At 36.6% G+C, this 14866-nt stretch overlaps 1 protein-coding gene across 3 annotated transcripts in view; it reads right to left on the bottom strand.

Moving 5' to 3' along the window:
• The window catches only part of SANBR (SANT and BTB domain regulator of CSR), a 41576-nt gene extending 33898 nt beyond the window's left edge, over nt 1–7678 (bottom strand). For 2 of the 3 annotated variants that reach the window (XM_074341180.1, XM_074341181.1), the window contains exons 1-2: nt 7538–7678; nt 2907–3065 (exon numbers count right to left, since the gene is read on the bottom strand). In XM_074341180.1, the coding sequence (XP_074197281.1) occupies nt 2907–3056 (150 nt within the window). In that variant the 5' untranslated portion in view covers nt 3057–3065; nt 7538–7678. Of the gene's footprint in view, nt 1–2906; nt 3066–7537 lie in introns of those variants that run through there. The other variant, XM_045514381.2, reaches the window with a different exon arrangement.
• Nucleotides 7679–14866: the final 7188 nt, after the last annotated feature.

The following is a 14866-nucleotide window of genomic DNA, read 5'->3' as shown; positions in this document are numbered from 1 at the left end:
AAATACATTCCATGTATATGTGTATATGTTAACTAAATAATGCACTGGGTATGGCATCATTCATTTATTACACAAATATTTACCAAGTACCCACTAGAATTAAGCACTATTTTCAGCAAGGATTGTTAAATAATAGTACTATAGTACTATTATCATAAAGAAATGCCTAATCCAAGCTTAGTCCTTTCAAAAGGCATTTAAAAGATATATAAGTGACCAAAAGATTATAAATCAATATGTATGTCCATCTCTTTAAACAAAATCTTAAAACTAAATACAAATAACTAACATGATAAATGAGAAACAAAAAATATTTTCTGTATGAGGATAGAAAAAAGTAGTGATGAAAGTCTGGGCAAAGGAAAAAAGGCTGCAACACAATTAGAGAAATGTACAGATTCACAGGTACATGTATAATGTATACGATAAAGAATAGAAATGGCTTAACTGAATATTTTTCTAACAAAATGAGTTTATTTTTTATAACACAGAGAAAGTGGTATGTAGGCTTTTAAAACAGATTCTTTTGATATCTTTTAGGTAAAGCTTATAGATATATTGGAAACTGAGTGTAGATTTATCTTATTTAACAAAGCTTGTAATTTCTAATACTTAAGAATAAGAAAATTATGAATTCTGAATATTTGAAATGAATACATGATTGCTTAAACAGAAAAGCAGTGGCCAGTGAATAATTTAAACTATACTGTTAAATGTTCTTTTGTGTTTAAGCAAATATTACATGACATCTACATGCAAAAGAATAAGGTTTGATCCCCTACCTCACACTACATACAAAAATTAGCTCAAAGCAGATTAAAGACTAAACATAAAGCCATAAAATTCTTAGAAGAAAATAAAGGTATAAATCTTCATGACCCTGGATTTGGTAATGGTTTCTTAGATATAATACTAAAAGCACAAGCAACAAAGAAAAATTAGTTAAACTAGACTTCATTAAAATTTAAAACTATGTACTTCAAAGGACACCATCAAGAATACAAAAAGACAACCTGCAAAATAGGAGAAAATACTGCAAATCACATATCTGACAAAGGACTTGTACATGGAATATATAAAGAACTTCTACTATTCAATGATAAAAAGACAAATCACACAGTTGAAAAATGGGCAAAGGATATGAATAAACATTTCTCCAAAGAAGCTCCCATAAATCCATTAAAAGATACTTGGTATTATTGGCCATTAGGAAAATGCAAATCAAAATCATAATGAGTTAACACTTCACACCCACTAGAATAGCTATGATAAAAAAGACACTAAAAGTGTTGGCAAGGATATGGAGAAACTGGAACCCTCAACATTGTTGGTCAGAATGTAACGGTGTAGTCAATATGGAAAATTTACATATGTTATTTCAGCTAAGGTAAACACTTACCTAGAAAATCTTGGAGAAAGGGAGGGGAGAAAACAAAGAAAATCTTAATTCATTCTTTTTCCACTTTCAAAATACCAACAGGTCAACTTCGACATGGAAAAAAATTTATAATCCAGGAGATTAAGAGAACATTCATAAAACTTTAAAAAAAATAGTTTTTTGGTCTACCAGGTAGTAAAATAATATTGAAAGGAAGTCAATATGAAACTGTTAGTATGATTAGAATTTACAGGTTTGCCATTTTTAAAACTTAACATGTAAAAATCCAAAAGGTGAAAAAAGTATGGATTAGGGAGTAATAACACAGACTAAATAATAAGTTCCCTCATCACTTCACAAAGACCTATAACATAACCGAGGGCAAGTAATCTCTGTGGGTACTGGTTTTCTCAGCTGTAAAAGAGAGTGGAACTTGGTTCATTCACTGATCCCACAAGTATTTATTCAGTATGTATGATGGGCCAGGCAAGTGGTGAATATGCTTAAAACCAACTGGGTAAAATCACTAATGTCATTTCTACTTCCAGGTGATTCACCCATTTTAGGATTCCCTTTAACAGCAAAAATTCTGAGGTGTTTCTCAAACTAGGGTTCATAGATGAATTACCAGAAAACTAAGAGTTCTCTGTAAAAGTTTTTAGATTGTAAGTTTTGATTCTGAGGATAACATTAATTAAATCATCTAGATCATTAGGATGACAGAATATTTCAGTGCCTATTTGCTTTTCTGTTGTAAATTAATTGTAGAGTAAGTTAATACCAAGAAATATTTTAACTGTCCAAGACTAATTTTAATAAAGGACAAAGGTAGAGAGGAGACAGGTGAGTCCCAAGGCAAGTAATGTCCTGGTGCAACGGAAGACTTCACAGCAGGTTAGAGAGAGAAGAGTGGAAGAAGAATGAGGGCTTTGAAGGGCAAATGACAGTATAGGCTAAATGCAAAAAATTTTGTGCCACAAGGTACTACACAATATTTGTGTCATAAATAGCAATTTAATCTCAGCAAAACACTGTTACTTATCACATTAAGTAAGCTTATTAGTTTGAATTGTGTTAGTCTGCATTTTCACTTGTGTTTATAGAATATGTAAATTTGGTTTATCGTCGTATAGGTGTGTTTACACCTAGTATTGTTAGTGCATATTTATTTCCACTATAATAATTTAAGTCATTGGGAGTATTCAAGTTTTTTCCTTTAAAAAGGTCTGTACATTACTCATTTGAGAAGCATAATATTAGGAATTTAATAACGTAAGGAGTTTATAAAAAATTTACTCATTCAGTTGCAAACATGTAAGATAAGGTTAAATTTAAACTTATCAGGTGGCTTAACATATCATATAATTTATATAGTGTGTATCTAGTCAAATCGTATCATATGCACATTCAGTATTTATACACGCATTTGAATATGTGAAACTCGAGTTTTTTTGTTAGTAGTTATTCCTCTAAATTGATCACTTTTTCTGATTTCTTTTCAGTAGATATTTGGAGGACTGCTATTTACCTCTTTGGGTGTTAAGCCAGGCACAAGCCTTGCCACAGTTTCCCAGTTGATGGTCTGATGGATTCCAATTAATGGATAAAGGATCATGTCCAACACCATTTGGTTGTTATTGTTCAGGAAATTGTTGTTTTCTGAATGTTCACGACTCATCTTTGGGAACTACAGATAGAAAAGAAAACAGATTTATTTGCATCGGAAATCCAAATGCTTTCATAACATTATAAATCAGTTATAATTCATTCCTAAGAATTATCTGCTACTATGTAAAGGAAAAATAAAACTGACCTAAAATCAACAGAGAATATACAGCTCAAATCTCTTCAAATATAATAGCATTTGAATATTATGGATTGGTGGATGGATGGATAGAAGGATGGACAGATGAATAAATATGTGATTAAAAAGTGTAATAAAATACTTTTAATTTAATTTTAAAATTTTAAAATACTTTGGGGGGAGTAGTTAGGTGTGTGTGTGTGTGTATGTATGTATATATGTATGTATGTATTTAAATGGAGGCACTGGGGATTGAACTCAGGACCTCATGCATGCTAAGCAAGCACTCTACCACTGAGCTCTATATTCCCCACTCCAATAAAATATTTACGGTAGAATATAAGTGATGGATATAGAGCTGTTCGCTATAAAATTCTTTTGACTTTGCTGTAGATTGTTTAAAATTTTTAACAAAACATTGGGGGAAAAAGTTGAATACAACATATCTTCCTTTAAAAAATCCTTATGTATGTATGATTTATATTTTGATTAGCAGTTCATGGATGGTGGAATTAAACTGTAAAAAAAAAAAAAAAGCTGTTTAAAAAAATTATAATTTCATCCCAGTCCAAAGTCGTATTTCCTTTATTTCTCTGTAAGTGAATGTTCATGCTACAAACTATGACAGCTAAGCATTTTTAATTCTGACTGATGCAATCAAATGAAACTTAAAAGCTTAAAAGCTAATCTGACATTTTAGGATAAGCACAATCACTGTTACTATGCCATGTGATTATTAGTTTTACATGGTGGGGAGATTACATCAACAATTGCAATTAGTTTTTGTGTGTTTGAAATGTTTTTTGGAAAGTTCTCTTCCTTGTCTTCAGAAGCAATGTGACAACTGTCCTGATAAAGTTTAATCATTACACACACCCAAACACACACCCTGACTCTCATATATAAAAAGCCAAGGCACCTCCACATACATACACACATGCACACATCCCTGTAGAGTGGAGGCTTCCCTTGCTTCTTCAACTCGCTCCCCACCCATCTCTCCTCCCATCACACATCCTCTAGTTCAGTCCAGACCTTGAATAACATATCCTGTGACTAAGGGTGTTCAAGATCTTCAGGAACAAGATGATCAAGAAAAAATTCTCTAGATGGCTTTCCAAATGGATGTAGTTCAACAAACATTTAGTGAGTCCCAACAATGAGTCAAGCATTGGGGACATAAAAAGAAATATGGCATGGCCCCTGTTCTCAAGGAGTTTACCAACAAAGAGGTAAGTCAAACAGATTGTTTTAATATCATCTGCTGAGAGGCAAAGCATGGGGTAGCTATCAAGGGGCAGAGGAGGGACACTTAACAGCTGTGGTATTATGGTGGAGAAGGAGGCTGTGGTATCAAGGAGAAAAAGAAGCTACCCTCTTTAAACTTAAGAGAATTTTAAGAATTTATGTCAATTTTATCTCAACAAAGCTGAAATTAAAAAAAAAATGAAATTTAACATTGAGGCCCCACTATGTGCCAGGCATTGTAACTGAAGTTAGAATATAAATTTACAGATGAAAATAATGACAAAGATTTACAGCTAGTCATATCTATGATTTAACTGATGTTGAATTTGGGTTGGGAATATAATCGCCAAACACAAGCTGTTCCTATGGAAAATACTATTTCAGGACAACAAGTACAAAGCAAAGATTCATTGACAGATGAGTACAGTGGGAAAAGCAACATACATGGGAGTCTGAAGCTCTGGTTGGAGTTTTAACTCTACACGTTAGTCAAGGCAAGTCACCTGAACTTCTGCAATAAAAATTAAGTGATGGTAGGGGTGGGGGGTATAGCTTAGTGATAGAGTGTGTCTTTGGTATGTATACGTCCTGGGTTCAATCCCCAGTGCATCTGTTAAGTGGGGGAAAAATTAAGTGATGGTAATACCTCTGACTGACATCATAGAAATAATCAAAGGGATTATTTTGTGAAAGCACTATGAAGACAATAAAAGCACCTTACAAATGTGATGCAGCATAAAATAACAGTATCAACCTCCCTGGATTGTGTTGAGGATTATGTGAGATGTTTAAAAGTTGGAATGGGGAGTTGGCATGCAGAAGCTCTCAGTAAGTGTTAACTATGATTAGTAATGTGTAATAGTTTACACAAAACACTGATATAGGACATTAGGTGGCAGATATCATAAAGTTATCCTACAGGTTTCTGCATGAACATTAAAAAGAAAGCAAAACACTAAGTACTCTAAAATCATAGCTTCCCAGCAACTAGAGAGGTACTGCTGATGGGCCAGAATCATGTTGTGGATAAGGGTATGGATTCTGGAGCCAGACTACCCCAATTTTTGTCTGCTTCTACCACTTAAGGTAGAAATGCTTCAGATTACATATCTCTAAGCCTCAGTTTCCTCCTTGGTAAAAGGAAGAAAAACAGTAGCTACCACATACTTTGAGGATATATGGACAGTGCTACCTGGCACATAATACAACATAATATTTGTAGTAGTAACATCACCATTCCAAAGATCCTCGGATTACACAGATTCATAAAGATACATGTGACAGATGAAAGGAGAGATAGCAACTTTCCAATTAAGTATGCTCTTAACAAAATGAGTAGAAAGTCAGATCTAGATTCTTATCTAGTTTACCACTTCCAGCAGTACAGCCTATGCTTTCAATGGTTTCAGCTGTAAGGGAAATAATACCTACCTTTGAGGTTATTGTAAGGATTAAATAGTTATATATATATAAAACATACTACCTCGCACACAAAAGGTGCTCAACAAATAATTTATTACTATTACTATCTTTCTACCTTCCTATCTCAGCCATGATTGGCATAAAAAGTTCCAAAAATTAGTTTAAGAACTGTAAAACACTGCCTTGAGCCCAGCTGGAAATAGATTTTACAGAATTGTTATTTTCCACTTGACTGCCTAGCATATTATCACTTTTCATACCACACTATTTGAGGTGTGTGTTAGGGCACAGGGTACAATTTATTTGAGCCTCAGTAGAAAACAGTGTAAAATGGAATTCAGGGCAAGGACGTGGGTGCTGTCTTTTTCTTTACTTCCAAAAAGATTCATTTAAAATTTCTCAAATATTTATTGTGACCCACAATGTGCAGGTACCTGTTATATAATCAAAAATACTGTCCATATAAAATACTTTAAAACTTGTATGGGTATTTCAAATCTAATACTCATTTATAATATCCATGTCTAAGAATAAATTGTCTAGATGCAAAAAATTTTTTTCTGTTGATATTTTCTTTACATAACTATCCAGTATTAAGTCCAGTTAAATAAATGTTCAAGAAAGCATCCCTTAGAGTTAGAGTGTAAGTATGAAAGGCATGGATGGCACTAATGGATAATCCTTAGTAACACATAAATTCTGAGTAGCTGTCACACCCCATTCTGGAAAAGAAGTATAGGCTTATGAAAAACTGGTAAGAGAAAGTTTGAAGCTCAAATTACACTACTACTAGATCTCCCATTCATGACAAAGCATCAAAAAGATGTTAATGTTTAACGTGAAACGTCTTATTTACCAAAAAAATTCTACTTGTTAAAACACTACACTTTTAAACAACACACCTCATACCCTCTCCCCCATTCCCACAACTGTGGCTTATTTAAATGTATTAGTAAGACCAATCTAATTAATTAACTAATGCCAAACAGAGGTCTACGACTGGCATTTTTTCCCCTTTTTTCTTACAAACAGAAAAAGGGTCGTGTAGACAGACTTTTTTCCCCTAGGCAGTGGAAGATGGGAAGCGAGGGGGTCCTAGGGCAGGTCAAAGGTGGGAGATAATACTGAGTCATCCCACAACACGGTAGAAGCCCTGTGCCCAGGATTTCTGACCACAAATGAGAACGGAGGCAGCTGGCTTTCACTGTGAAGGGGGAATAAAATCACATCTGAACTCTAGGATGAAGAGATTAAAAGCCCTGCAAACCTTCGGCCCAGAGGCTCACTGCGCGGCGCGTCCTCAGGGCACTGCAGACCTTCCCGTTCTCCCCGCCTCGCCTCAGGGGAAGAAACTCTCCCGGCGAAAGGCGGGCGGGGGCGGACAAAGGCGAGGTGCTGCAGGGCGAGGCGGGGGAAGATGCGGTGCACGGAGCCGAGGCGAGGCCGGAGAAGCAGACGCTGGGGGTCACTCAGCCGGTTCGTGGGTGGGACCGGCTCCCTGGAGCTGGAGCACGCAGGGCTGGCGGGCTGCAGGCTGCGCGTTGGGGCGTTCGGGGGCACTTTGGGCGAGCGGCCCCGCCGGCCTGAGGAGGCCGCAGAAGGAACGAGCTGGCTGCCAGCCGTGCCGCTCTCGCCGTACTACCCGCCCCCGGCCGGCACCCGAGCCCCCTCGGCGTCTCGCTCACCTCCACAAGGATGCGGCTCGCCGCGCCTCCGTCACCTGCAGCGGCCGGCACCGCCCGGCCGTGAAGCTCCCGCAACCAGAACCGCAACCCGGGCCGCGGCGCCGCCGCCCGCGCCGGCTCGCAAGCCGCGGTGGGGTACGAGGGCCGATAGGGGGGTGGAGGGTGGGAGCGCCGAGCGCGACGCCGCCCGGCCAATCGCAGGCCAGCGCCTCTGCGGTGGAGCCAATGGGTGTCGAGCTCCTGCCGGGCGGGCGGGAGCCGAGGAGCGGCTGCTGCAGACGGCCGCCGCGCGGAGCCGTTGCCGGTCACCTCCCGCAGCCCTCGCATTCACTCTCAGGTTTGTCGCAGTGCAGCGTCCCCACCCTCCTAGCGTCTTGTCTCTTAGCAACCAGATGCCCGCAGCCAGAACTTAGGTGGTAAACTGTGAGTCCAGAAGAAAGGAGAACATAGGGGAGATGGAAGAACTAAAAGAACAGATGCAATGGTTGGTGGCTTTGGTATACCAGCTTAGGTCATGTAAAATGGGAAAATTGCATGATCTGAGGGACACCAGAAGTATCAGGTGAAGCATTGTCTTTATCAGGAGGCATCTCTTGAAAAATGTAAATAGCTCGGGGTGACACGTTCAGTTTTCATACATTAATAGGTTCAGCACGTATGTGTTATTGGTGGTGACTACTACCGGGAACCTAGTCAGATGTACAAGGCTCAGTCTTGTGGGGTAAACGCTACATGTCAGTATTTCTAATTTCCACTTGGGATGTGTCTATTCTCAGAATCAAAACTAAATGTTAGGATCAGAAAGGATAGAAATGGGAAAGCCCTATTCAAACGAATGATTAGCATTATGAAATCTGATGATTAAGTGTCTAACTGTATAGAATGTCAGTTTTTTCCAATTGTATCATCTGTGACTTTATGCAAATCTTTTACTATTTTTCTTCCACAAAGATACTAAAATTAGGCAAGTTTGTACCACAAAGATGCTAGTTAGGTAAATTCTTAAAGAGAAGCTACTTTACTCCCTCTCCTCCTTTTACACAAGCTGGAACTCAGTTGTGACGGCGGAGCCAACCTAAACCCTTAAACCACAAGGACAAGAGCAAACCATAGGATATTGCAGGACAGTAACAGAAGGAATCTGGGTCCTGAATTACCTTGTGAAGCAAAGCTTCCTAACAAGCCCTCGACTGCCTGCCTACCTCTGGACTATTGTATGAGGAAAATGTTTGTCTTGCTTTAGTTACTGTATTTTTTATCTATTTGTTACAGAAGCTTAGCGTATTCCCTGAAAGAGAAAGTCCCTTAAAGTGGTGTCTACAATAACAAAGATCTAAGATACAAGTGGCATTGGCGGGTAGAAACAAATTGCAGGCTGGTGACTCTTCCCAAAAGTATTTTCACCTGTGTTAACTTGAAAGGCAGGTTATCAAGCCTATAGCTCTGAGGGAAGTGGTTTAGAAAAGGTCAGAATGTGAGTTTGTGGTTGACTGCCACTCCTTGCTTTTAGCAAAGTTCATCCGAAAGAAATGAGGGGATGAAATTACACCTAAGACAGGGATTCTGACGACAACTAAGACTGTTTACACAGTAGAACCCTTGAAAGGTCCAGCACTTCAAAGCATCAGGCACCACTCCTTGTAGCCAGGTATAGTACATAAAAACTAGGCAAATAAGAAAACAAAGCAATGTCAATGCAGGAAACCAAAAAAGTTATATAAGGAATAAATAATAGAGATAAAAGAAACAATATCTACATGGTCACAATAATGTAATCATTTTCATTGATTCAACTAAAAGTTAAAATATTATAATATTAAAGATTTCATTGATTTAACTAAAAGTTAAAATATTAAAAAGATGGGGTAAGAGAAGTATGGGATAGTAGTGGAAGGCAATTAAAAACTCCATGGAGGAGGTGGGAAGGAGAAGTTAATAGATAACTTCTAAAATTGATTAAGTCAAAATTGCAAGATGAGCACATTATATTTCAAAGTAAAAAGATAAAATCAGAATAGCAAGAGAGTTAAATGTGGTTGCTTCTGGTATCAAGGACTCTAGGCAGGGACTACTTTCTCTCGTGTTTTTAATTACAATTTGATTTTTTAAAACCATGTGATTATATTAGTTTGATGGTTAAAAATGTAAATGAAGGGATAAAACATATATAGGAAATAAGGCTAAACAGACAAGTCTTTTGTTCAAATAGGCAAATATTAAAAATAAAAAATTAACTAACAATTTAGGATAAAAACTCCATGTGATACCAACATTGGTGAAAGAACAGGAAAGGGGGAGACAATAGGAAAAGTGTCTGAGAAAGCAGGGAGGATGAGTGTGCCAACGTTCTTGTGTTACTGTAAGACTCTATTAATACTGATAACTTTAAACACTGATAAAGAAAAATAATAATTATGGGTTAGAAGTAACCACAACAAGAATTAAAAATTCGACTGTATGGCTTCCAAACCTGCAGAAGAAAATGATCTATAAAAAAAGAAAAACATGGTAAGTGCAAAACTTATAATAAGGTAGCAAAAAAAATAACTGATAAAAACGTGAGACTATCAACAACTGGAGATTTTAAACATATTTATCTCAGAAACAGCAGATTTTAAAAAAGCAAATATAAAGACATTTAAAATATACATTCAACTTAACACACTGTTTAACATAATTTCCTACTTCATATCGTTACATGGAAGTATTTCTCTAGAATAAACTGGTGCCTTTCTCCCTGCTTCTCTCCCCGTCTCACTAACTGCTTCTCAGGGAAGGAGTGATCTATCCAATTGATGAATCTGGAAGGTGAAATGACACAATGCAATTTTCCACCCCCTCTCTATTCTCTCATTGGAGCTACTTACCTACAGTTAAAGTGCTTTCTGGTCTGCCTAAGACTGGATAGAAAGTTTAATTCAAGTACATATTAGTAAATCCTATGTCATACCCTCCAAACTACTTTAACACAAAGTTCACTGTCAATGAGCCCTGCCTGTCTGCTCAAAGCATTCAATCAGCTATTCGGCCTCTTATTCTTAAAACAAATTAAAAAAAAGCTTTTTGGTGGGGGCGGAGGTAATTAGATTTATTTATTTTAATAGAGGTAATGGGGATTGCACCCAGGACCCTGTGCATGCTAAGCACACATTCTACCACTGAGCTATACCCTCCCCTTCCAGTCCTCTTATTCTTAAACATAAGCAGGCAACCAAAGTTCAGCAGAAACCCAAGGAAAATATCATGATAGACAGAGGTAAAACATAAACATAAACACACACACACACAAAAAGTAACCCAAGGGGGGGAAAAAGGCTGCAGGAAAATGGAAACTTCAAAACAAAATAATTTAGTCATTAATATTCTCAAATTCAAACTACAAGCTTCCAGAGAGGAAAACAAATAGGACCCATACAAAGGGTCAAGAATCAGAAATAGCTTCAGCCTTCTCAGCAGCCACAAGGAAACTAGAGACAACAGAGAAATCACTTCAAAATTTTAAAGAAAAATAATGGCCAACTTGGAATTTTATGTCAAGACTGTTATTCAAATTGAGAATAAAATTAAAAGACATTTTTGGACATTCAAAAGGACTCACACTTTACTTCCCTGCAGCCTTTCTCAGGAAAGAGATGGGCTAGATGTGCTTTACCTCTCCGAGAGCAAACCAAGATAGAAGCAACTGTCGGGTATGGAAACAAGAAAGAGAGATCATAAGACTCCTCAGGAAAAAAGAGACAGAACCCAGGATAACTGTGCACCACGCAGAGAGCAGCCAGTTCAGATTTGTGCAGAATGACTTGAGAGTCTTCAACACGATGCTTTATGTTATACTATATTTTTAATCTGACAATGCTGAGATAAGCCTGGCCTAGGTTAGCTGTACTTGGCTCGCCAGACCACATGTTAATGAAGTCCTTGCTCGTTCCTTCTGCTCCTCGGATCTTTTGAGAACACGTAAGTGTTCTGCTTTGTTCCACTCCTGACTGCTGAAGGATAGCCATAGGGAGCTTAAAAGCAGAAAAACCTAAGCAGCCCATTCCCCCTGACTGTATTATAGGCAGATACCAAGTTCTAGTAGCTGCCACATCTGTCAAAATACATAAACTGCAGATAAAGCTAGGTTTCCCAATATTTGCTTAGGGCCTTGCCCAATGACTTTCTCCATAAAAGGCTCTTGTAAATTTTCAGAGAAACTGAAGCCAGACTATGACCCAGTGTCTCTTTTCAGCTTATCTTCTCCTGGGAAACCTTATCAAATAGTGGCAATTCTGCCTTCTGTATACAGTTAGGTTTCTGCATATCTCACTTTTATCTTAATCATTTCCTACACATACTCATATGTGTTTTTGTTTATTTACTTATATTTAGAATTTATTTATTTATTATTTTTCGGGGGGAGGTAATCAGGTTTGCTTATTCTAGAGGAGGTACTGGAGGTTAAACCCATGACCTTGCGTATGCTACGCATGCACTATACCACTTGAGCTATATCCTCCCCCCTTATATGTGTTTTTAATGAAACAAATTATTTCACTACAAAGAAAATCAATTAGGAATGCAAGAATGGTTCAATACCAGAAAATCAATGTTATTCACTATATTACTATTATTAAAAGTAAAAAATCAAAAGACCATAAAACAAATGCAGATTTAAATTATCGATAAAAGGGACATTCTTTTGATAAAAACTAACTAGCATAAAACTTACAGCAAACATTATATTGAATAGAGCAACTTTAGACTCTGAAGTAGAAATAAGGTAAAAATGCCCGCTACCACAGCTACCGTTAAATACAGACTGGCAACCTGGCCAAAACAATAAAAAGGAAAGAAAGGTATAGGGACTAAAAAGGAAGAACTAAAACTCATTAGTTGCATTTGCATTTACTTAGACAACCAAAGAGAATCAATTATTTTAGAATAAGCATTCATCAAAGTTACAAATATAAGATCAACATACCAAGTCCTACATACTTCTCTGTACCAGAAATAATATCATTTTCAACGGCTACAAAAAGTATTAAGTATATAGGAATTAGCCAACAAACAAACAAAACCCAATAAATACATGATGTCCTGAATAAGTGGAGAGAAATGATGTTCACAAATGTGATGATCCGACCTTGTAACAATGTCAGTTCTCTCTAAATTAATCCGCAAATTCAATGCAATTCCAATAAAAATCACAGCAGCTTATTTTTGGGAACTTGATAAACTGATACTAAAATGTATACAGAAGAATAAAAATCTACAAACAGCTAAGGTAATTTTAACAAAGGAGGACAAACAGATTCACCTATCAGATATTAAAACATACTATAAAGTTATATCGAGACAGTGCTGTGCTGGGAAAGGAATTGACATATATCAATAAATAGAACAGAGAGCACCAGCTTCATGTTTATGGGAACTTGGTATGTAATGAAATGGGGAAAATATGGATTTAGTAGATGGTGCCAGAAGTAATTACTATAGTCCTTCTCTGCTTACTCAGCAAACATTCACACTCACATGACTCAAAAGGATATAACTTGGCACCAAGGTCACTTAGCTTGGCTAAAGGGTACAGCACAGTAAACACAGCCTATAGAGAAGAGCATCCTCCTTAGGTAAGCCTTATATGCCATAGGAACCACTATGTTGTAAAAATCCCTTGAAGGTGGGTTCCAGGTCTCTGCAAGGAGAAACAAGCTTGGTTACCAGTTGTACCTTACTCAGAGCAATCTCAAAGCCTGTGTTTTTTTTACAATAAAAAAAATGTTGCTGGATAAACAGCTAGCATTCCATATTTATCTTAACCCAGTAGATTTCCAAGGAAATAGTGCTAAGGAGAAAGTAAATCCAAAAACATTTTCCTCTTGAGAGAAGTGGTGTTGTCAATAACCCTTTCCCCTCAATGATTAGCTGGAGAAAAAGTTGGATTCATACCTACTATATCCAAAATTAAATTCTAATTAAAATAAATGTAAATGGTAAAACTATAGCATGGATAGAACAAGACCTAAAAAATACAAACAATTGGGGGAAAAATTAAAATTTCTATTCCATGGAAGACACCAAAGACAAGAAGTAATAAATATCAAGTCTAAGTTATTTCCAACATCTGAGCCTAAAAAGGAAACATTATCTAGAATATACAAAGAACTTCTTGTACTATAATCAGCAAGAAAGAGAAAAACCTAATAGAAAAAAATGGGCAAATTATAAGTATAGGCAATCCACAGAATGGAAACCAGAATGACTAAAAAGTACACGCTTAGCCTTATTAGTAATCAGATAATGCAATTAAGACAAAATACAATTTCACACATCTCAGATTAATAAAAATCAGAAAATATGTGCTGCTGAAAACAGAAAATGAAATCCTCATGTCTTGCTGGTGCAAGTGTAAACTGGTACAACCACTCCTGAGAACAATCCAGCATTACTTACTAAAATTAAATATGCATATACTCAAAACTCCAGCCATTCTACACTAGGACGTATATACCAAAGAAACTTCAGGGCAGGGTCACAGGAAGACACGTAGAAGTGGGAAGGGCTGGAAATAACCTAAATATCTATGACTAGAGGAAGATGAGCTATGGTATGTGAATGCAATAGAATAATATAAGTCAGTCAAAACCATGTTATATACAGTAACATGAATAGGTCTTAAAAACCTAGTATTTTATGAAGGCTAGAAGCAAAATGATATTTACACCATAATATCATTTATGTGAAATTGAGAAGTTATACAAAATAAATGTTATTACATAGTTTTTCAAAGAAATATATTAAAAACTTGGAAGATGGCTTGGAAGGATAAACATTAAATATAAGAGAGAGTGGGGACTATGGAATTGCAGGTAGGTGATGAAGAAAAACTATTAAGGTACAATGAAGCAGGACAAAAATGTAGCCTTTCTAGACCAAAGATATTGATGTCGTTAATAAAGAATATAATCAATGACCTACTCAATTCTGAGCACCTGAGATCCTTAAAATAAAAACGTATTTTATATGAACACAGAAACAGTTAAGACTTAGATTACTTGTTATTTCTTTAAATGTGAAAAACTATTCACAGGGCATAATATAGGAAGTATCCTACAGGATTTGTGAGTTAGCTGTCTTTAAAACAAACAGTTCATTCTCTCACATAAGACAGGCCAAATAAAAAACATATAATATGAAAGGATACTTCAAGGCAATGCTTAAAATACAAAATTTCATGTGTTGAACAAATATTCCACTGTGTTTCTCTAGGCTGTTCCAGTATGCAGCAAAATAATTTAAAATTACGTTTTTGGACAAAGTTATAAGTGAATGAATTTTAATTTCTAA

Source organism: Camelus bactrianus, chromosome 15 (genome assembly GCF_048773025.1).
Source record: "Camelus bactrianus isolate YW-2024 breed Bactrian camel chromosome 15, ASM4877302v1, whole genome shotgun sequence".
NCBI classification, from domain to species: Eukaryota; Metazoa; Chordata; class Mammalia; order Artiodactyla; family Camelidae; genus Camelus; species Camelus bactrianus.
This window is presented reverse-complemented; position numbering and strand designations above follow the sequence as displayed.